Source organism: Neoarius graeffei, chromosome 4 (genome assembly GCF_027579695.1).
Source record: "Neoarius graeffei isolate fNeoGra1 chromosome 4, fNeoGra1.pri, whole genome shotgun sequence".
Taxonomy (NCBI): Eukaryota; Metazoa; Chordata; class Actinopteri; order Siluriformes; family Ariidae; genus Neoarius; species Neoarius graeffei.
Window position 1 is genome coordinate 103,884,233 of NC_083572.1, and position 23,368 is coordinate 103,907,600.

A 23,368-nucleotide genomic window follows, 5' to 3' on the forward strand; every position below is an offset into this window, starting at 1 on the left:
TACCGGTCAGTAGTTGCTGGTGTCTGCAGTATCCAGAGTGGGTTTCTTCAGGATGAGAATGATCCTTTTTGTCTTGAATGAAATTGGTACATGACCAGATATTATGGAGTTATTAGTGATAGAAGAGATGAAGGGGATGTCTTCACTGATGGCCTGTGTCAGAGAAAGAGGAGGGAAATTCTGAACATGTAGTGTACAGGAAAGGAGTTGTAGTAGGAGCAAAAGACAGATTCTTCCAATCTTCTCATCAAAGAAGGTACCAAATCATTAGCAGTCAAAGATGATAGTGGAGGAGGAATTAGCAGATTGCAGAACCTGCAAGGATCTTGTGCAGAGGTTCCCAGCTTTTCCCTGTCTTATTGTCTTAGCAGAGCAAAGTTATTAGTAACTGTCACATCAGACATGAACCTGAACAGGAGAGAGCAATATCAGAGAACATCAGTATTAGGTTATGATTTCCTTTACTTTCTCTCAGCTGCTCTTAATTCCAATTCCAGGATGAGAAGACTTCCTAGGTTTAGAAAATAGAGGGCACAGGAGGTCCATGGATGAGGAAAGTGTTGGTGGATAATTTCAGCAGTAGAGAGTAAAAGAAGTTGAGGACTGGAAGGACTGACAGGATAGGGTGGATGTTTCAGAGGCTGGGAGAGAGGTATAAATAAGTACTTCATGAATAGACAGGGCTTTACTCATCATTTGAAGATAGCCAGTGACTCAGCTGTTTGACCATCTAGCGGAAGTTCATTCTACCACCTAGCTGCCAGAACAAAGAAGGTCCTTAATGTGTGTTTTCCTTGCACCTTAAGAGATGTTGGGGCCAACCAAGCAGTGCTGGAGGATCAGAGGGAGCATTAAAGATGCAATATACCTTAAAGATATCTAAGTAAGCCCTACCCACAAATCACTCATTAAGTGGGACTGAAACTAATCTTGATTCCACACCTGAGACAAATAATTAGCAGAGAACAGGCCCTTTACAACAACACAAAATCAAAAATACTAACATCATAACATTGGATGCAACAGAGCCAAACATAGAGTACACAAAATACAGTGTACTATATATAATACACTACCTTACTCGCTGAGAATAAACCTAAGATAGAAAAGTAGCCCGCCCCACTGTGAACCTACTTTCATTTGTGAGGCCGAGAGCATTTTATGACCTTGTGCCACCTTAGTGATTCATGTATCACTCCACAGATTAACCCCTTCAGACACAAGGAAAAATACTATGGAACTTCATGTGTACAGTTGTATACATTATGTCCAAAGGGGATAAATTGATTACATTACAGGCATTTAGCAGATGCTGTTATCCAGAGTGACATACAACATACCCAGAGCAGCCTAGGGAGCCTTGCTGCCCTACTCAAGGGCATTTCAGCCATTCCTGCTGGTCTAGGGAATTGAACTGGTGACCTTTTGGTCCCAAAGCTGCTTCTCTAACCTTTAAGCCATGGCTTCCCTCGCAGGATTGGCCACAGGATTAGGAATAATTCAGTCTCACATTTAGAATAAGATGGTAGGTGTCATCCTGCGACCCTGTAGGACAGGAGAAGCGGCTACAGATAATGGATGGATGGATGGTAGGTGTAATAATTTTTTGAATAAGAAAAAAGTAAACCCACTTGTTTGGAACTTTTTGTCTTTTTAGGAGCATGTCTTTATGGATCATGCCTCTGTCCAAGAGGAAAATATCCTCTTGGATCAGAGCACCAAATTTTTGTGATGAGGCCTCAAACCCTCAAGTTTATTCAAATTTATTTGTATAGCGTTTTTAACAACAGAGACTGTCGCAAAGTAGCTTTACTAGCCTGGGCCCGCCCATCCTAAGTGTGACGCAACACGAGGGCCTGTTGCGAGCTTAGTCTGGCAAGGCAAGCTATCTACAGCTCTTCCAAGCTCCCGAAAAATCGGGAGCCAATCAACTTTGAGCATCTCCAACGGCCCTGGGTAGAGGCGTGTTCAAGGCAGTGACCTAGTAGAACTGCGACCGGAAGCCATAGATTGTTTACAGAATCTATGCCGGAAGCGCTTCATTCACTAGAAATATTACGAACATGGAGCAAGTTCTCATTGAAAACGGAGCAGAGAGCAGCCCTGGAGGTATTTATTGAAAGGAAGGCCGTTTTCGCCTTGCTCCCGACCGGCTTCGGTAAGAGTTTAATCTACCAGTTAGCCCCGTCGCGTCACATACGTCAGAGGAAAGAGTGATGTGATTGGTTTAAGCTTCGTCACAGCCTTTTCTGGCTTCGACCAGTAGCAAACTGAGGCATTTCAGGGAGGCGGGTCAACCACGCACTTTGGGAAACGGTTGGGCTTAATATCTTTGCCAGACCAAATGCTCGCAGAGCTTTGAAGTCGCGTTAGCCAGACTATAGCTTTACAGAAAATTAAAGACTTTTAACATGAGCTAATTTTATCCCTAATTTATCCCTGATGAGCAAGCCTAAGGTGATGGTGGCAAGGAAAAACTCCCTCAGACGACATTAGGAAGAAACCTTGAGAGGAACCAGACTTAAAAGGGAACCCATCCTCATTTGGGTGATAACAGATAGCATGATAATAAATAACTTGCTTCTATAAGTGTGTCCTATATAATCACAAAGTACAACTGTGTAACCAGGAAAATCATTATAGTTTTAGTATGAAGTCTGTTTTGTTGAAGTTATCAACTGTTCACTGATGGAAAACTGTTCATGACAACCAACCACAATCCTAAAGTTAGCAAGTCAACTGTAGTCCTCAGCCATAGATGCATTACTGTAAGTGTCCAAAGCCATCTTCCAAGTGCGACTTTCAACTGTTCATATGGGGCCATCCTCCAGAGGAGCAATGTAATGAGACTCCAGCCAAACATAGGGCATCAGGATGGATCAGGCAGGTCTGAGGAGCAAAAGAGATCAGCACCACTGGTATCTCAGGATCAACCTTGACACAGGCAGGTGATTTTATATGCTGGTCACTCTGAGCAAGTGCAAGAGTGTCAGAGCATTAATTTACCAGTTGTCTGTTGTCCTTGAATCTAAAATATCCTCTCTCAAAAACTCTTCCTTCTAAGGCCTCCTTGGCCACTGGTCCAAAGAACAGGGCAGTTTGGACTATGCAAGTCATGCTTGACATTGCAAATAACCTGATTTGAGGAGATGTCTCCTACCTCCCAGTCACTGCTGTCAGAAGTGAGGCTTGAATCAACTCCATAGTGGAGGGACTAGCTTCTACATCTCCAATTCTGGCTGGAAAGTTACCAAAGAATTACGCATGCTTGTCAGATTGGCATTCGCCAAGGCACATATCAACGGACCTAGGTGGAAACTTTGCAATGGATTCCAACTGCAAAGCATCAGAATTTCATTCAGCAGAAGAACATGTTTAGTGTTATGGGTTGAACCAGTTTCTAATCCTATATACATGCTTCTATCCTGATATCCTGTCTGTCAAGCAAAGATAATGGCTTGGCAAGGAATGCATTCAGCAGTGTAAGGTCAAAGGAGGGACAGACAGGTTCCAGTGCTGATAGCTCAGGTGGTATGAAGAAACTGGAGAGACACATACATGCTCTTTTCCTGTAGCATGGAGCAACCAAGTGAAGAATGGTTGGATGGAGGGACACACTATTAGTGCTGTTAGTTCTGATTTTGTAAGGGACACACGCACTCCTGTCCTGTAAAACAGAGTGAGCAGCTGCCCCCCCAAATCTGTCCCTCTGAGTTACATGTTGGTCCTGGGATGGAGATGCTGACCTCTTCTGCTCCTCGGACCTGCCTGATCCATCCTGGTGCCCTGTGTCTGGTTGGAGTCTCATTGCATCACTCCTGTGGATGGCGACCCCATGTGGACACTTGGGGGTCACGCCTGGAGGACGCTCTGGACTCTTGCAGTGGTGCTTTTGTGGCTGGGAACTGCAGTTGACTTGCTGACTTTAGGACTGCAGTTGACTTGCTAACTTTGGGACTGCAATTGTCGTGAATGGTTTTGCGCAGGGGTTTCCTTCGGTGGGGGGTTTATAGCATCAACGAAGCTGACTTTATGTTAGGACTGTTAATGTTATAGTCATGTTGTCTGTTGTTGCCCAGATGAGGATGGGTTCCCTTTTGAGTCTGGTTCCTCTTGAGGTTTCTTCCTCATGTTGTCTGAGGGAGTTTTTCCTTGCCACCATCACCACAGGCATGCTCATTGGGGATAAATTCGGGATAAAATTAGCTCATGTTTTAAGTCGTTCAAATTCTGTAAAGCTGCTTTGCAACAATGTTTATTGTTAAAAGCGCTATACAAATAAACTTGACTTGACTTGACAACATCCCAATAGGAATCTTGAACACTTCTGGGATTAAGGCTAACAAGCTAAACTAGCAAGGAAGTCAATGCTTTGACAGGATGCACTCACCAGAGAACTGGAGTTTTAACAGCTTTAGAGGACAGAAAATTTGTAGCTATAGTCATGACCCATAGTCGTGAGGTGCACATACAGTTATGGTCAGAAGTTTACATACAGTGACATGAATGTCATCTTGGATATGAATGTCATGGCAATATTTGGGCTTTCAGTAATTTCTTTGAACTGTTCTTTTTCTGTGGCAGAATGATTGTACAGCATACATCTTTAATTTAAAAAACCCACTAGAATTTGGTGCACAAGTTTTAATTTTCTTTGGGTTTTCTGAAATCAACACAGGGTCAAAATTTTATACATCCAGGGTCAAAAATTTACATACGCTCACTTAGATCATTAATTCAGAGGTGCTGAAACTTCCAAAATGTCTCTTATCTTGCCAAGGCTGAGGTCTCTTAACTTCCTGTTAGTGATCATGATTGACTACAGCTGGTAGCTTCTCTGTGCCTTCATAAAAAGGGCTTGTTTACAGCACTCATTGGATTGACCAACACACAGTAAAATGAGAAAGTCCAAGGAGCTCAGTGCAGATCTGAGAAAGAGGATCGCAGATATACACAACTCCAGAATGTCTCTTGGAGCCATTTCTAAACAACTGCAAATTCCAAGATCAGTTCAAACAATTGTATCCAAGTTATTGTGAGGTGTAGTCCCACTGGCAGTAAAACAGCCCCAGAGCATGATAATCCTACCACCACCACCACCAGCTGGTACAGTGTCCCTCTGTACATGGTGGTCATTGTGGCCAAAGAACTCAATTTTTGTCTCATCTGATCATACAGCTGTTCTCCAGAAGGCTTTTTCTTTGTCTGTGTGGTCAGTTGCAAATGTTAGTTAAGCTTGAAGGTGTCAATTTTGGAGCAGGGGGTTATTTCTTGGATAGCAGCCTCTTACTCCATGGTGATCTGAACTGTAGACAGTGACCCATCAGCTTCCAGTTCATGGCAGGGCTGTGCCATGGACTGGAAGCTGATGGGTCACTGTCTACAGTTCAGATCACCATGGAGTAAGAGGCTGCTATCCAAGAAGTAACCCCCTGCTCCAAAATTGACACCTTCAAGCTTAACTAACGTATGCAACTGACCACACAGACAAAGAAAAAGCCTTCTGGAGAACAGCTGTATGATCAGATGAGACAAAAATTGAGTTCTTTGGCTACAATGACCACCATGTACAGAGGGACACTGTACCAGCTGGTGGTGGTGGTGGTAGGATTATCATGCTCTGGGGCTGTTTTACTGCCAGTGGAACTGGTTCATTGCACAAAGTGGATGGAATAATGAAGAAGGAGGACTATCTCAGAATTCTTCAGCATAAACCATCAGAAACTTGAACACGACTTGGGACTTACAACAGGACAATGAACCCAAACACACATCAGAGCTAGTTGTGGAGGATAAAGCAGGCTAACATTAAACTTAAAACAAGTCCTGACTTCAACCATATTGAAAATATATGGACCATGCTTATTAGTCGAGTCCATGCCAAGAAAAAAAAAACAAATTTAACTGAACTCTGTCAATTCTACCATGAACAGTCATGAAATATCCAACCAGAATTCTGCCAGAAGCTTGTTCATGGTAAACAAAAATGTTTGGTTAAGGTGAATCTTGCGAAGAAACATTTTTGAAGGAGAAGAACAACTTTATTCATCACACACTTGTGAAATTCCTCTCTGCATTTAACCCATCTGAAGCATTGAACACACACACATGCACACACATGTGAGCAATGAGCACACACACATACCCAGAGCAGTGGGCAGCCATGCTAACAGTGCCCAGGGAGCAGTTGGGAGTTAGGTGCCTCGCTCAAGGGCACCTTGGCCCAAGGCTGTCCCATATTAGCCTAACCGCATGTCTTTGAACTGTGGGGGAAACTGGAGCACCCGGAGGAAACCCACACAGAGAACATGTAAACTCCACACAAAAAGGCCCCCACCATCTGCTGGTGCTGCTGCTGGGCTCAAACCCAGAACCTTCTTGCTGTGAGGCAGCCATGCTGACCACTTACACCACCATGCCACCCAAGCATTAGGTGTGCTGTATGTATATTTTTGACTCCGTGTGCATAATTTTGAACCTGTGTTGATTTCAGAAAACACAGGGTCAAAATTATACATACAGGCCAATACTTCATCATTGTCATGTCATGACTGTTGAAGGTCATGACATGTGTCATGTGTGGTCATGACAAGGTCATATGTGCGCACACATGAGAAGATATCCCGGAGGTTAGAATAAGGGGAATAGAACCACAAGTGGGTGGTGTGTGTGTACCTTGCAGCTTGCATCTCTTTAGGAAAGTCACAATGAGGAACGAGATTCCAACCAGAAGTACCAGCAGAATCACAGGCACAATTACCACAATGGAAACTGGAAATTCTGAAAAAGAAACACATGATAAGTCATTCAGTCACATTAAAACTACACTGTATGGGCAAAAATATGTGGGCACTTAAGCAGCACAGCCATATGTTCTTGTTGAACATCCCATTCCAGATATACTCTTCCCTTTGCTGTTATAGACCCCTTCGCAGTAAACGTCATTCATATGTAAGCGGAAATTGCGCGCGCAGCCTGGACCCAAAAAAGACTCAGAAATGCCTAGTTGTTGTGTTGTCGGGTGTCAGAATCGTAGCAGTGATGGGGTTAAAATGTTCAGAATTCCAGCAGGATCTCACCCATTCCAAAAAAATTCGCCGACGTCTATGGCTACAAGCCATCAAGCATGTAGACTGGGATGAAAGCACTATCAAAAATGCACGGGTTTGCAGCGCCCACTTCATCACAGGTAAGATCAGGCTATTTATTAAATCTTTCTTTTTTATTCTTTCTAGTCTTCGTTTATTGATGTAGTAAAATACTTTGGTAACGTTTGTCTGATTAGCTGGGTCATAGTTACACAATGTAATGAATATTGTTAGCATGTTAACTTAGCTTTGCATGCAATTTTGTTTGTAGGAGAGGTCTCGCTTGACTCAAGCAGTCCAGATTTTGTGCCATCATTATTTGTGTATGCCGAAAATCACAATTTTAAAGCAAGGATGGAAACGTAAAATTGTGTGCCCTCACTCTAAATGCCAACTTACGTTGACTGCTCTAACCTAGCTCCCGCCCCGTTCAGTTTCATTTCTGCTCTCTGCGTCTTGCTTTTTACGCAGCTCTGATTTCTCTTAGCTGTACTCTTTACACTATCATTCCTTTCATGCCATTACCTCCTGCAAATTGCTGTTTAGTGTTGGTATTTGCTGTTGTAGCTAAAGCCACATTGCCATCACATCACTGGCATAATTTGATTAAAACAATTTCAGTGTAAAACACGTTCTGTACATGCCCGCACATAACATAATCATATGCGTCTAAAGACTTGTAGGCATGAAGTTTTTCGTGGGTGTACACTGAAGTCTTGTAAGTAAGGTACGAGTATATATCTGGCCATTGTATACCAGGGAACTTACTAACATCGTCCGTCCACTCTTTAATTAAATATGGATCCGGTAGGCGATGTCCACTTGTTAGAGTTAACTTATTTATGTAGCATTCTCAATCTTGTAACGACAATTGTTTGGCATAATCTGACAGCTCATAATGCCGGTCTATGGGCAGCACCATTGTTTCTGGGTCCAGGCTGTGCGCGCATCCTAGCAATGGTCGGTTTGTTTACAAACATGCGAAGGGGTCTATAATAACCTTCACTCATTTAGGAAGACTTTTCCCTGGAGCGTGGCTGTGGGGATTTGCCCATTTGGCCACAAGAACCTTAGTGAGGTCAGGCACCGATGTTGGTTGCGAAGGCCTGGCACACTGTTGGCATTACAATTAATTCCAAAGTTGTTCAGTGGGGTTGAGGTCATGTGTCTGTGAAGGTTCTCAGTCATCCAGGTCATTGTAAACCGTAGGTGCTAATGAAGGCAACTGGACTTGCTTGAAATTCTTGAAGATGTTTCACCTCTCATCTGAAAGGCTTCTTCAGTTCTGTCTGACTAGTGGGGAGTTCCAGGTATTTATCCTCTAGTGGATCAAAAGCAACCTTAGGGAGAGTCGTTGAGATCACCTGGGTCGTTCAGCCATCCTGTAGGTGTAGGTCACTGGGGGCCAGGTGTGAATGGTATTAGCAGCCTAGAGTGTCATGAGGGTGATCTGTGGGTCGTTGGCTCTCTCTGCCATGATGTGAGTCATTGAAGTCAGCTGAGTCTTGGTGTGGATGTGTATTCAGTTTTCTGGGAAGTGTGCCAAGGACTGCATTGTAGGTGGCTGATAAGTGGTGTCTCAGACCACCTCCTCTGTTCAGTGATGGACATTCCAGGTTGACAAAGATGGCTTCTTTTACTCCTCTTTCAAACCACCAGTCTTCTCTGGCTAGAATGCATACATTGCAGTCCTGAAACTAGTGTCCTTTGTTATTGAGATGAAGATAGACTGCAGAGTTCTGGCCTGAGGAGCTGGCTCTCCTGTGTTGAGCCATGTGCTTGTGAAGCGGTTGTTTCATTTCCCCAATGAACCAGCATTCCTCACTGCACTGAATTGCATACACTACATTGTCCTGTTTGTGTCTGGGTATTCTGTCCTTAGGGTGGACCAATTTCTGCCTCAGAGTGTTATTGGGTCTGAAATGTACAGGGATGTTGTGTTTGTAGAATATCCTCCTGAGTTTCTCAGACAGTCCAGAAATGTAGGGAATGACAATGTTCTTGCATTTGTTGCTGTTTTCTTCCCTGTCCATTATGTTTCATTTAACAATCATTTAGTTGATTAGATTCATTCATCATTCAACAATCATTTAGTTGATTAGATAGTAAAGGAACACAGCACATACATGCGTGTATGACTAAAAACAGTACAGGTGCTGTCATGTGTTGCGTTTGTGGATTTTCTTTAGGAGAGAGTCTTCAGAAACATTGACTACTGTTAGCTCAGGAAATCCCCATAGTGACATGTGGTGCTTATAAGATTTCTATTTCAAAAGGCATGTGTAAAGCAGAGGGCAGACTTTGTGTGGGTAAATTTGTGGGGTTTTGCAGTTGTAACTTCATACTAGTGTTGTAGTCAAGACCGCCAAGTCATGACCAAGACCATGGTGTATCAAGACCGATACAAGACTAAGACTTTGAGGGGTTGAGATCAAGTCAATACCAAGACCAAGGCAGGGCAAAACTGAGTCAAGACCAGGACCAGACCAGTATGTATGAAGGGGGCTGGGGAGGGGTGACAGCCATTAACCGGAAGAAAATTTTCAAATTAGCAAAGAGCACATTATTGGTTGCATTTGAAGCAAGAAATTTTTACATCCAATCACAGTAACGATGTTAGCAAGTAAATCAGACAATGCACAGGTAATTTAGTGAAATCCATGCAGTTGTGGTCTTGACCGGCCTTGAAATAAAATCCCAAGTCCTCTGTCTGAGACTGAGATAAGACCGAGTAAAAATGCAGTCGATTCTGAGATGAGACCAAGACCTTCAAAAAGTGGTCTCAAGACTGGTCTCAAGTACTACAACACTACTTCATACTAATGAAATTGAATGAAAACTCCACATGCTCATTTGAATACTTGTAAGAGAACTGTAATTACATATTTTATGGGCAAATAAAGCCTTGAAATAAGCTAATTTATTTCAATAAGAAACAAAAAATTGTTCCATATAGAATGATGCCAAAAAATAGGCCTAATAATCTTATATATATGTTATTTACCAGCTGGGAGGTCCGTATCGTGAAATACCGTGACCGAGGTCTTGAAAGTACTGACCAAGGCCCTCTGGGCCGAGGTCACGGTATTTCACCATACAGACCAACCTTAAGCTGGTAAATAATATATTTATTTTTTTCTTTACCAAATTCTAACAGAAAACGAGAGCTCCCGAAAGGGAAAACCGAGCCAAGGTGAGCCGCGTCGCCATTTTGAATTGTCATTCATGGCTGTAATGCAAATTGCTTCCTCCTCGGTATACAAGTGCACTTCCATGGCAGGAAAAAAAACTACATTTTGCTTCCTATGTAGTCCCCTATTTATACAAAATTGAGTCATTCAGGATTCAGCCATGTTTTTGCTCGTCATTAGCAAGTTAGAGGTTTTTAGCTTTCTCCTGAAATGTTTTGTTTTATTTTGTCTTCCACAGGGTAGTAAAACTCGCTTTCGCTGTGAACACTGTCGTTATCGCTATCCATGATGTAAAATTAATGCTATTTTGAATCCTCATTCACGGCTGTAATGCAAATGGATTCCTCCTCAGTATACAAGTGCACTTCCATGGCAGGAAAAAAACTACACTTTGCCGCCTATGTAGTCCCCTATTTATACAAAATAGTTATTCAGGATTCAGCCATGTTTTTGCTCGTCGTTAGCAACAGTTACAGGTTTTTAGCTTTCTCCTGAAATGTTTTCTTTTATTTCTTCTTCCTCAGGGTAGCAAAACTCGCTTTCGCTGTGAAGACTGTCGTTATCGCTATCCATGCTGTAAAATTAATGCTATTCTCCTGAGAAATGCTGGCAAAAAGTTATAAGATTTTTGATAATCTTATAAATAAGTCTTATAAAAAAAGATAAACGTTGACAAAAAATGCTACTATGTTTGTTGTTGTGAACGAGCGAGTCGCCAGAGGTCCATAATCGGGGTCCGTAACTGGGGTCCGTATCGTTGGATACGGATCTGCTTGCCAGCCAATCAGAGCGCAGGATTTGATGGAAACCGGACCACGAAAAAAACAATATCTCATATTATATCATCATGAGAAATGCTAGATCACCTCTGTAATCCAGCTGTCAAAATGGTGCATCTAATGTGTCTGAAATTACAGAATGTCAACTTTACTCAAACAAACTCACCAGCAGCTCTCAGGTTGATCTGTGTGAAATAAACCTTGTATCCATGATCAGATTTCCAGGCTACTTCAGCTCCACACCAGTATTCACCAGAGTCCTGCTCAGTCACATGTTTCATGCCGACAGTAAGGACCTGGTTTTCTCTGTCATCATACAGGGATAAATTTCCCTGATTTCTATACTTTCTACTTTGTTTAACAGTTGAAGTATAAGAACAAACAGCAATTTTAGCCTTTTTGCAGAGAAACTTATTGTCGTTCCTGTGGGATTCTGGGTATTTACAGCGAACAGTCAAATCTCTTCCTACATGGATAGTCTCGCTGATGGACTTCTCATAGGACAGATCTGTAGATCACAATACATCAGATGAATTTATATACGATCCATTCATCATATCATATTTTAACAAATCAATATGTTAACTGTCAGGAATAAAATACATTTTGTTCGAGTGATAGTACACTATTTGAGATGATCAGAGTAGATGTAAACTTGTTGAAAAAAAGACAAGTAACACCTTCTCTCAAATCATGCCATAAAAACTAATATGAAATTGCTCATTATTATAATTCTGTTTAGTAAAACTTACAACACTATTTCCAAAAAAGCTGGGAAGGTGTGTCAAATGTAAATAAAAACAGAAAAGTGATTATTTGCAAATCATGGAAACCCTATATTTCATTGAAAATAGTTTGTAGACAACATATCAAATGTTGAAACTGAGAAAATGTATTGATTCTTGAAAAATATGTCTCATCTCATTATCTCTAGCTGCTTTATCCTTCTACAGGGTCGCAGGCAAGCTGGAGCCTATCCCAGCTGACTACGGGCGAAAGGCAGGGTACACCCTGGACAAGTCGCCAGGTCATCACAGGGCTGACACATAGACACAGACAACCATTCACACTCACATTCACACCTACGGTCAATTTAGAGTCACCAGTTAACCTAACCTGCATGTCTTTGGACTGTGGGGGAAACCGGAGCACCCGGAGGAAACCCACGCGGACACGGGGAGAACATGCAAACTCCACACAGAAAGGCCCTCGCCGGCCACGGGGCTCGAACCCAGGACCTTCTTGCTGTGAGGCGACAGCGCTAACCACTACACCACCGTGCCGCCCTGAAAAATATGTGTTCATTTTGAATTGAATGTCAGGAACATCTTTCAAAAATGTTGAAACAGGGCAAAAAATGACTAGAAAGGTGTGTAATGCTAAAAGTAAAAAAAAAAACAACACACACACCTGGTGGAACATCTCATAAATAATTAGGTTAATTGGCAACAGGTCAGTAAGATGATTGGGTATAAAAAGAGCATCCCAGAGAGGCAGAGTCTCTCAGAAGTAAAGAAGGGGAGGGGTTTACCGCTCTGTGAAAGACTGCGTGGGCAAACAGTGCAACAATTTAAGAATAAAGTTCCTCAATGTAAAATTGGAAAGAATTTGGGGATCACATCATCTAGTTAAGTCAAGTCAACTTTATTGTCAAATATGCTATACATGCTCGACATACAGCACAGATGAAATTTCAGTCCTCTCTGACCCATGGTGCAAACAGGCAATGCAATAAATAAAAATAGAATAATTGAAAAAACAAACAAACAAACAATATAAACAGTATAAACACTCTAGATAAGAACTAGACATAGACTAAACATTCAGACAAACAATATAAACAGTATAAATATAAACAGTATAAACACTAGATAAGAACTAGACATAGACTAAACACTCAGACAATATAAACAGTGTAAACACTAGATAAGAACTAGACAAAGACTAAACACTCATAAACAGACAATATAAACAGTATAAACACTAGATAAGAACTAGACATAGACTAAACACTCAATATAAACAGTATAAACACTCTAGATAAGAACTAGACTTAGACTAAATTGGTGCAAATAAACAAACAGTCAAGGGCACTTGAGGTATAGCAGGTAAACATGAAATAAGCAGTATAAACAAACTAGCAGCTGTTAAGATGAGGTAGTGCGGAATAGTGCAAATGGGCGAGGTAAAGTGAGATGTGCGGTCCCTGAGTTCAGTGTGTTAATGAACGATGAGATGTGTGTGTGTGTGTGTGTGTGTGTGTGTTTGGGGGGGGAACTGTGAGGATGACATGTCAGATGCTGAAGGGGGGGCGGGGGGTGTGCGAGCAGAATCTGTGGCAGGGGGCAGAGGGGGGAAGAGGGGCAGAACAGGGAGGGAGTTGAGCCTCCTGACTGCCTGGTGAAAGAAACTGTTCTTGAGCCTGCTGGTTTTGGCCCGGAGACTCCGCAGTCTCCTCCCCGACGGCAGCAGACTGAAGAGGATGTGAGATGGGTGGGTGGGGTCACTTGCAATCCTGATGGCTTTGCGGGTGAGGCAGGAGTTATAAATATCCATTAGAGAAGGGAGAGAGACACCAATGGTCCTCTCAGCTGCTCTCACGATGCGCTGCAGAGACTTGCAGCAGGACACGGTGCACGAGCCGTACCACACGGTGATGCAGCTGGTCAGGATGTTCTCGATGGTGCCTCTGTAGAAAGTGTGCATGATGGGGGCCGGGGCTCTTGCTCTCCTCAGTTTGCGGAGGAAGTACAGACACTGCTGGGCTTTTTTGGCCAGTGATGCGGTGTTGTTGCTCCAGGATAGGTCTTCAGAGATGTGTACACCCAGAAACTTGGTGCTGCTCACCCTCTCCACTGCAGCACCGTCGATAGATAGTGGAGCATGCTGGGTGTGCGCTCTCCTGAAGTCCACAACAATCTCCTTTGTCTTCTCCACATTCAGACAGAGATTATTGTCCTTGCACCACATGGCCAAGCGGCTCACCTCACTCCTGTAGTCATCGCCATTGTTGATGAGACCCACCACAGTCATGTCATCTGCAAACTTAATGAAGAGATTAGAGTTGGATGTTGGTGTGCAGTCGTGGGTCAGCAGAGTGAAGAGGAGGGGGCTTAGCACACATCCTTGGGGGGGCCCCCGTGCTCAATGTGATGGTGCTGGAGGAGTTGCTGCCGACCCATACAGTCTGTGGTCTCCCCGTCAGGAAGTCCAGTAGCCAGTTGCACAGGGAGATGTTGAGTCCCAGCTGGTCCAGTTTATGAATGAGCTGCTGAGGAATGATTGTGTTGAATGCTGAGCTAAAGTCTATGAACAGCATTCTGACATACGAGTCTTTTGTCTCCAGGTGGGTGAGGGCTGAGTGGAGGGCAGTGGAGATGGCATCATCGGTCGAACGGTTGGACTGATATGCAAACTGGAAAGGGTCCAGGGCGGAGGGGAGGGCAGACTTGATATGCCGCATGACTAGCCGCTCGAAGCACTTCATGAGGATGGGAGTGAGTGCGACAGGGCGGTAGTCATTGAAGCAGGAGGGAGACGGCTTCTTCGGGACCGGGATGATGGTGGTGGTTTTGAGGCGCATGGGGATAACAGCCTGGCTCAACGAGATGTTGAAGATGTCTGTAAAGACATCTGTGAGCTCCTTGGCACAGTCTCTCAGGACACGACCAGGAATGTTATCAGGACCCGGGGCTTTTCGTGCATTTGTCGTCCTGATAGCTCTCCTCACGCTGTTTGGGGACAGTGTCAACACCTGGTCGCTGGGAGGTGGTGGGGTCTTCTGTGCTGTGGTGCTGTTGTCTGCCTCAAAGCGAGCGAAGAAGTCGTTCAACTGATTCAGCAGAGACGTGGAGTTGTCACAGGTCTGCGGCGAGGGCTTGTAGTCTGTGATGGTCTGAATCCCCCGCCACAGGTTCCTGGTGTCTCTGCTGTCATTGAAATGGTCAGCAATGTACCTGGAATACTGTCTCTTGGCCACCCTGATGCCTCGTGACAGATTGGCCCTAGCTGTCCTCAGGCCCACCTCGTCCCCAGCTCTGAAGGTGGCGTTCCGAGCCCACAGGAGCCTGTGGACTTCCCCTGTCAGCCATGGCTTCTGATTGGCCTGAATGGAGATGGTTCTGGTGACTGTAACGTCGTCCATGCACTTCCTCATGTAGGCAGTGATGGTCTCCGTGTACTCCTGGAGATCTGTGATGTTGCTATAGGTGGCTGCCTGTCTGAACATGCTCCAGTCAGTGGTGGAAAAACAGTCCTGGAGTGCCTCTGAGGACCCCTCTGGCCACACACGTATCTGTTTTGTAGCTGGTTTGGTGACTTTAACCAGTGGCCTGTATGGTGGCATTAGCATAACAGTGGAGTGATCTGAGGCCCCAAGGTGGGGGAGGAGTAGGGCTTTGTAGGCGTCTTTATGCATGGTGTAAACATTGGTATGGTACATCTCATCTCATTATCTGTAGCCGCTTTATCCTTCTACAGGGTCGCAGGCAAGCTATCCCAGCCTATCCCAGCTGACTACGGGCGAAAGGCGGGGTACACCCTGGACAAGTCGCCAGGTCATCACAGGGCTGACACATAGACACAGACAACCATTCACACTCACATTCACACCTACGGTCAATTTAGAGTCACCAGTTAACCTAACCTGCATGTCTTTGGACTGTGGGGGAAACCGGAGCACCCGGAGGAAACCCACGCGGACACGGGGAGAACATGCAAACTCCACACAGAAAGGCCCTCGCCGGCCCCGGGGCTCGAACCCAGGACCTTCTTGCTGTGAGGCGACAGCGCTAACACTACACCACCGTGCCGCCAGTATGGTACATAATATCATTAAAAGATTCAGAGAATCTGGAGAAATGATCTTTGGGCACTCAGATGACGCTGCATTAAAAGCAGACATGTGTCTATTGTGAAAATCGCTGCATGGGCTCAGGAACACTTCTGAAATCATGAACACTGCATCCTCAGGGCTAAAGAGGAGAGGGACCATCCAGCTTGTTATCAGAACACAGTTCAAAAGTCAGCATCTGTGATGGTATGAGGGCACATTAGTGCAAATGGCATGGGCAACTTGTACATCAGGGAAGGCGTCATTAATGCTGAATGAACGGTGCCATCCAGATGACATATTTTTCAGGGTAGGTCTTGCTTATGTCAGCAAGACAATGCCAAACTGCTTTCTGCACATACAGTGGTGCTTGAAAGTTTGTGAACCCTTTAGAATTTTCTATATTTCTGCATAAATATGACCTAAAACATCATCAGATTTTTACACAAGTCCTAAAAGTAGATAAAGAGAACCCAGTTAAACAAATGAGACAAAATATTATGCTTGGTCATTTATTTATTGAGGAAAATGATCCAATATTACATATCTGTGAGTGGCAAAAGTATGTGAATCTTTGCTTTCAGTATCTGGTGTGACCCCCTTGTGCAGCAATAACTGCAACTAAACGTTTCCAGTAACTGTTGATCAGTCCTGCACACCGTCTTGGAGGAATTTTTGCCCATTCCTCCGTACAGAACAGCTTCGACCACTCCTGGGGAGGGTAACAATGGTCTTGAATTTCCTCCATTTGTGCACAATCTGTCTGACTGTGGATTGGTGGAGTCCAAACTCTTTAGAGATGGTTTTGTAACCTTTTCCAGTCTGATGAGCATCAACAACGCTTTTTCGGAGGTCCTCAGAAATCTCCTTTGTTCGTGCCATGATACACTTCCACAAACATGTGACTTTGATAGATCCCTGTTCTTTAAATAAAACAGGGTGCCCACTCACACCTGATTGTCATCCCATTGTTTGAAAACACCTGACTCTAATTTCACCTTCAAATTAACTGTTAATCCTAGACGTTCACATACTTTTGCCACTCACAGATATGTAATATTGGATCATTTTCTTCAATAAATAAATGACCAAGTATAATATTTTTGTCTCATTTGTTTAACTGGGTTCTCTTTATCTACTTTTAAGACTTGTGTGAAAATCTGATGATGGTTTAGGTCATATTTATGCAGAAATATAGAAAATTCTAAAGGGTTCACAAACTTTCAAGCACCACTGTATCAAAACTGCATGGCTCTGTAGTAAAAGAGTCCAGGTGCTAAACTGGCCTGCTGCAGTCCAGACCTTTCTCCCTTTTAAAACATTTGCCACATTATGAAGCGCAAAATACAGCAAAGGAGACCCCGAACTGTTGAGCAACTGAAATTGTATATCAGACAAGAATGGAACAACATTTCTCTTTCAAAACTACAGCAATTGGTCTCCTCAGTTCTCAAACATTTAGAAAGTGTTGTTAAAAGTAGAGGTGATGCAACACAGTGGTAAACACACCCCTGTCCCAAATTTTTTTTTAAATGTGTTGCTGGCATTAAATTCAAAATAAACATACATTTATCAAAAACAATAAAAAATTCTCAGTTTCAACATTTAACATATTGTCTTTGTACTATTTTCAATGAAATAAAGGCTTTCCATGATTTTCAAGCCATCACATTCTTTTTTTATTTATGTTTACACAGCATCCCAACTTTTTTTTCAAAACATTCATGTAGAAACATGAAACATTATTATGAGCTACTCACCTTCTGTTACATTCAGCTTCACTACAGTGTAGATCTCTGCTTCATCCGACACAACAGCACACGCGTATACTCCAGTGTCCTCCGTAGTCGGCTCTCTGATAAACACACTGAAGAATCCTGCACTTCTGGTGTCATGAATTGAGAATCTGCCATCATGTGCCCATTCATGTGTTGGTTCTGTACTTATGTGTTTAAAACACCACTGATCTGTCTTGATCTTACAGAAAGCTTTAGGCTTGTCTTTGTATTCATCCTCATATCTGCACTTGATGTTGCTTCTTGTCCCTGCATATACAATTACCTCTCGAGAGACCAAGCTCCCTGTTAAAAACAAGTTCAAATCATCCTTATAATGTACAGTACAAAATACTAGTTCATCTCAAAATATTGGAAAATCATGAAAAATTTCATTTTTTCCATCCATTATCTGTAGCTGCTTATCCTGTACAGGGTCGCAGGCAAGCTGGAGCCTATCCCAGCTGACTATGGGTGAGAGGGGGGTACACCCTGGACAAGTCACCAGGTCATCACAGGGCTGACACATAGAGACACACAACCATTCACACTCACATTCACACCTACGGTCAGTTTAGAGCCACCAGTTATCCTAACCTGCATGTTTTTGGACTGTGGGGGAAACCGGAGCACCTGGAGGAAACCCATGCAGACACAGGGAGAACATGCAAACTCCAAACAAAAAGGCCCTCGTCGGCCACTGGGGTCAAACCCAGGACCTTCTTACTGTGAGTCAAGGCCTTCCTATAACCACTACACCACCGTGCAACCCAAATTTCTTTTTTTTTTGTAATTAGATTTTTTATGAGTATATTCTATATTCATTACGCATAAAGTGAAATATTTCAAGGCCTTTTTTGTTTTAATTTTGATTATGTCTTATAGCTCATAAAAATCAGAAATCCAGTACCTCAAGTTATGATAATATTTCCTAAGAAATAGGAAATATTATCGTATTTCCTAAGATCAATGTTAAACTTCTGAAAAGTATGCTCATTTCTACACTCAGTACTTGGTTGGGGCTCCTTTACCATGAATTATTGCATCAATGGGGCGTGGCATGGAGGCGATCAGCCTGTGGCACTGCTGAGGTGTTATTGAAGCCCAGGCTGCTTTAATAGTGGCCTTCAGCTCGTCTGTATTTTTGGGTCTGGTGTTTCTCATCTTCCTTTTGACAATAGCCCATAGATTCTCTCTGGGGTTCAGGTCAGGTGAGTTGGCTGGCCAATCAAGCACAGTAATATCAGGGTCAGCAAACCATTTGGTAGTAGTTTTGGCACTGTGGGCAGGTGCTGTGTCCTGCTGGAAAAGGAAATCGGCATCTCCATAAAGCTTATCAGTAGATGGAAGCATGAAGTGCTCTAAAATCTCCTGGTAGATGACTGCGTTGACTTTGGAGTTGATAAAACACAGTGAACCAACATCAGCAGATGATATGGCACCCCAAATCAACACAGACTGCGGAAACTTCACACTGGACTTCAAACACCTTGGATTCTGTGCCTCTCCATTTGATTTGACCTTGAAATGAAATGCAAAGTTTACTGACATTAATTGCATTTAGCATTCTCTCCTATCCCATACACAGAGCAGCCTGGGGTTAGGTGCCTTGCTCAAGGGCACTTCAGCCATTCCTGCTGGTCTAGGGAATCAAACCAGCAACCTTTTGGTCCCAAAGCTTCTTCTCTAACCATTAGGCCATGACTTCCCTTTAGTCCCATGGCTTACTTTCATCTGAAAAGAGGACTTTGGACCACTGAGCAACAGTCCAGTACTTTCTCTCTTTAGTCCAGGTAAGATGCTTCTGATGGTGACTCTGATTCAGGAATGGCTTGATATTAGGAATGTGACAGTTGTAGCCCCTTTCCTGAGGACGTCTGTGCATGGTGGCTCTTGATGCACTGACACCAGCCTCAGTCCATTCCTTGTGAAGCTCTCCCAAGCTCTTGAATCAACTTCTCTTGACAATCCTCTCAAGGCTGTGCTCATCCCTGTTGCTTGTGCATGTTTTCCAGCCAGCCTTTTCAACAGTGACCTTCTGTAGTTTACCCTCCTTGTAGAGGGTGTCGCTGATTATCTTCTGGACAACTGTCAAATACCTTCTGTAGTTTACCCTCCTTGTAGAGGGTGTCGCTGATTATCTTCTGGACAACTGTCAAATCAGCAGTCTTCCCAATGATTGTGGTTGCGTGTACTGAACTAGACTGGGAGATACACGGTACAATGGTGCTTGAAAGTTTGTGAACCCTTTAGAATTTTCTATATTTCTGCATAAATATGACCTAAAACATCATCAGATTTTCACACAGGTCCTAAAAGTAGATAAAGAGAACCCAGCTAAACAAATGAGACAAAAATATTATACTTGGTCATTTATTTATTGAGGAAAATAATCCAATATTACACATCTGTGAGTGGCAAAAGTATGTGAATCTTTGCTTTCAGTATCTGGTGTGACCCCCTTGTGCAGCAATAACTGCAACTAAACATTTCCGGTAACTGTTGATCAGTCCTGCACACCGGCTTGGAGGAATTTTAGCCCATTCCTCTGTACAGAACAGCTTCAACTCTGGGATGTTGGTGGGTTTCCTTACATGAACTGCTCGCTTCAGGTCCTTCCACAACATTTCCATTGGATTAAGGTCAGGACTTTGACTTGGCCATTCCAAAACATTAACTTTATTCTTCTTTAACCATTCTTTGGTAGAATGACTTGTGTCCTTAGGGTCGTTGTCTTGCTGCATGACCCACCTTCTCTTGAGATTCAGTTCATGGACAGATGTCCTGACATTTTCCTTTAGAATTCGCTGGTATAATTCAGAATTCATTGTTCCATCAATGATGGCAAGCCGTCCCGGCCCAGATGCAGCAAAACAGGCCCAAACCATGATACTACCACCACCATGTTTCACAGATGGGATGAGGTTCTTATGCTGGAATGCAGTGTTTTCCTTTCTCCAAACATAACGCTTCTCATTTAAAGGGGTACCAAATATAATATATACAGTTGCTGATGTGACAAAGTAACGTATTCTTAAGTATTCTATCAAATTTATATACTAGAAAACAACGAAATATCTTGGTAATTGTAAATATAATAGTCGGTACACTAAACGGCACAAGAGTCGCCATTTTTAAAAGACCGTGACGTCAGCCCTACCCACTGCACTAGGAGAGAAGCGTGTAATCATGGCGTCGGGCGCATCAAGTGAAAGCGACAGCTCTGTTGAATCATACGAAGAGATCCCGCAAAAGACACGTCTGGAGGATCATTATGCTTTCCATCGGTCCTGTTATTACACCCGAAAGCAACACACTGTGGCATTGTGTAGCCGATCACTTACAATTCATCCTACTTTCCGATTCACACGTGCTAGTCCCAACCTCAATGAGCCAACACAACTGGGCACATACATACGTCATGAGTGTTACACAGAGAAAATGAACGTGGATTCTGATTGGATAAAATTAATATCATGGCGGACTGTTCAAACTGCGGAAATAGTTTGCTCGAGCTACTTTCAAAACACTATAACTTTCCAACCTTAGAACAAAAACTTTTGTAAGGCTTGAATAAGGTTCATTAATGTGTGTTTTATTGTTATATTTACTCTATATATTGCCCTCTGTTCCCCTTTAAACCATTAAAATAAATTCTATTTTGGTCTCATCCATCCACAAAACATTTTTCCAATAACCTTCTGGCTTGTCCACATGATCTTTAGCAAACTGCAGATGAGCAGCAATGTTCTTTTTGGAGAGCAGTGGCTTTCTCCTTGCAACCCTGCCATGCACACCATTGTTGTTCAGTGTTCTCCTGATGGTGGACTCATGAACAGTAGCATTAGCCAATGTGAGCGAGGCCTTCAGTTGCTTAGAAGTTACCCTGGGGTCCTTTGTGACCTCGCTGACTATTACACGCCTTGCTCTTGGAGTGATCTTTGTTGGTTGACCACTCCTGGGGAGGGTAACAATGGTCTTGAATTTCCTCCATTTGTACACAAACTGTCTGACTGTGGATTGGTGGAGTCCAAACTCTTTAGAGATGGTTTTGTAAACTTTTCCAGCCTGATGCCCATCGACAATGCTTTTTCGGAGGTCCTCAGAAATCTCCTTTGTTCGTGCCATGATACACTTCCACAAACGTGTTGTGAAGATCAGACTTTGATCGATCCCTGTTCTTTAAATAAAACAGGGTGCCCACTCACACCTGATTGTCATCCCACTGATTGAAAACACCTGACTCTAATTTCACCTTCAAATTAACTGCTAATCCTAGAGGTTCACATACTTTTGCCACTCACAGATCTGTAATATTGGATCATTTTCCTCAATAAATAAATGAGCAAGTATAATATTTTTGTCTCATTTGTTTAACTGGGTTCTCTTTATCTACTTTTAGGACTTGTGTGAAAATCTGATGTTGTTTTAGGTCATATTTATGTAGAAACAGAAAATTCTAAACGGTTCACAAACTTTCAAGTGCCACTGTATTCAGACTGTTTTACTTAAACTCAAAATTAAATATTTTAATACTTTGAAATGCTGGATTTCTGATTTTACATTTAATGAATCTAGAATATATGAAAGTTTACCTTTTTTAATTAAATTGTGAAAAAAATAACTTTTTCATGATATTCCAATATTTTGAAATGCACTAGTAATTAATACAACTCTTAGGTGTGTGCTGTTGTACCAAAAGAATCAACCCCAAAGTAAATTATTTTCCAATAACTTCATGGACTAAAATGTTTTATTCACCATATTTCATAGCAATTTGCAAACAGTTACAATTTTAGTTTATTAAAGAAAGACGATCATACTTTTGACCAACTCTTTTTAGTTAAAACTAATATTGGGGATCATCCATGAAACAATTTAGTTCCTGTTAGACCTTAAATGACAGCAGCTATGAACAGACAGTGCAGCGAGACTCACCTTTTTTTACTTTCAGGTACACTGGTGTCTCAGTCTTTAGCAAATCTCGAGCAACTCCACATTGGTACGTCCCAGTGTCCTGTACAGTGAGCTCTCTGATCATCACCGTGAACTCTGCTGATTTGGTGTCATCAAACAGTGAGAATCTTCCTGAATTTACCCACTCGTTTTTATGTCCTGTCTTTATTTGGTCAGAACAGCCTGGAGATGAACCCTTACAGAAATATTTTGGGTTTGGTGTGTATTCTGTATCATACTTGCACTTGATAAGGACTCCTCCTCCTGAATTTCCTGTTACTTCCTTGGAGGCTCCTCCATCTAACAAAACACCAAACATCCATCTGAGCAAAACCTTCCTTCCTGTAACACTGCTGCTGATAGTGAGGATTATTTTGAAGTGAGTTTCTTTACCTGAGATCAGGCAGAGGGTGAAGATGAGGAGGATCTTCATCCTGAGTTCACACTCGCAGATCACCACACCAACTCCACTTCAGAAAGATATTAAAGCTCCTGTTCTGTTACACACTGTTACTGTCTCTGTCCTGCTCTGTAAATGTGGTCTGTGTCTTTATCTGTCTTAACCAAAGATTGAAGCAATGCCTACTTCCCTTTCTGATGCTGAGAAAAAGTTCTCAGCAATTTTGTGTGTGAATGTGATTCAAGTGCAGCCCCCTTTCAAATGAATTCAGTAACATCTGTGTAAAAATTGCTCATTTGTAAATGTACTGTGACTTGCCGAAAATTCATCACTCCAAATTGCACCACA

The 23,368-nt window shown here is 42.8% G+C and overlaps 1 protein-coding gene across 1 annotated transcript; it reads right to left on the minus strand.

The window, feature by feature from the left end:
* Positions 1 to 11,397: 11,397 nt before the first annotated feature.
* LOC132884644 (polymeric immunoglobulin receptor-like) lies at positions 11,398 to 23,053 on the minus strand. The gene is made up of 4 exons (XM_060918483.1): positions 22,603 to 23,053; positions 17,650 to 17,970; positions 11,454 to 11,566; positions 11,398 to 11,406 (listed from the first exon to the last, which is right to left on the minus strand). The coding sequence occupies exons 1-4, from the start codon at positions 23,051 to 23,053 to the stop codon at positions 11,398 to 11,400; spliced, it is 894 nt and encodes a 297-aa protein (XP_060774466.1).
* Between the last annotated feature and the right edge of the window lie 315 nt (positions 23,054 to 23,368).

Bases quoted from the DNA above. Each gene is read 5' to 3' on its own strand.
- LOC132884644 (XM_060918483.1), bottom strand. From the start codon at position 23,053: ATGAAGATCCTCCTCATCTTCACCCTCTGCCTGATCTCAGGTAAAGAA. The intron at 17,971-22,602 runs GTGAGTCTCGCT...TGTTTTTAACAG, and splicing joins GTACCTGAAAGTAAAAAAAG to GGAGCTTGGTCTCTCGAGAG. The intron at 11,567-17,649 runs GTGAGTAGCTCA...TGTGATCTACAG, and splicing joins GAAGCTGAATGTAACAGAAG to ATCTGTCCTATGAGAAGTCC.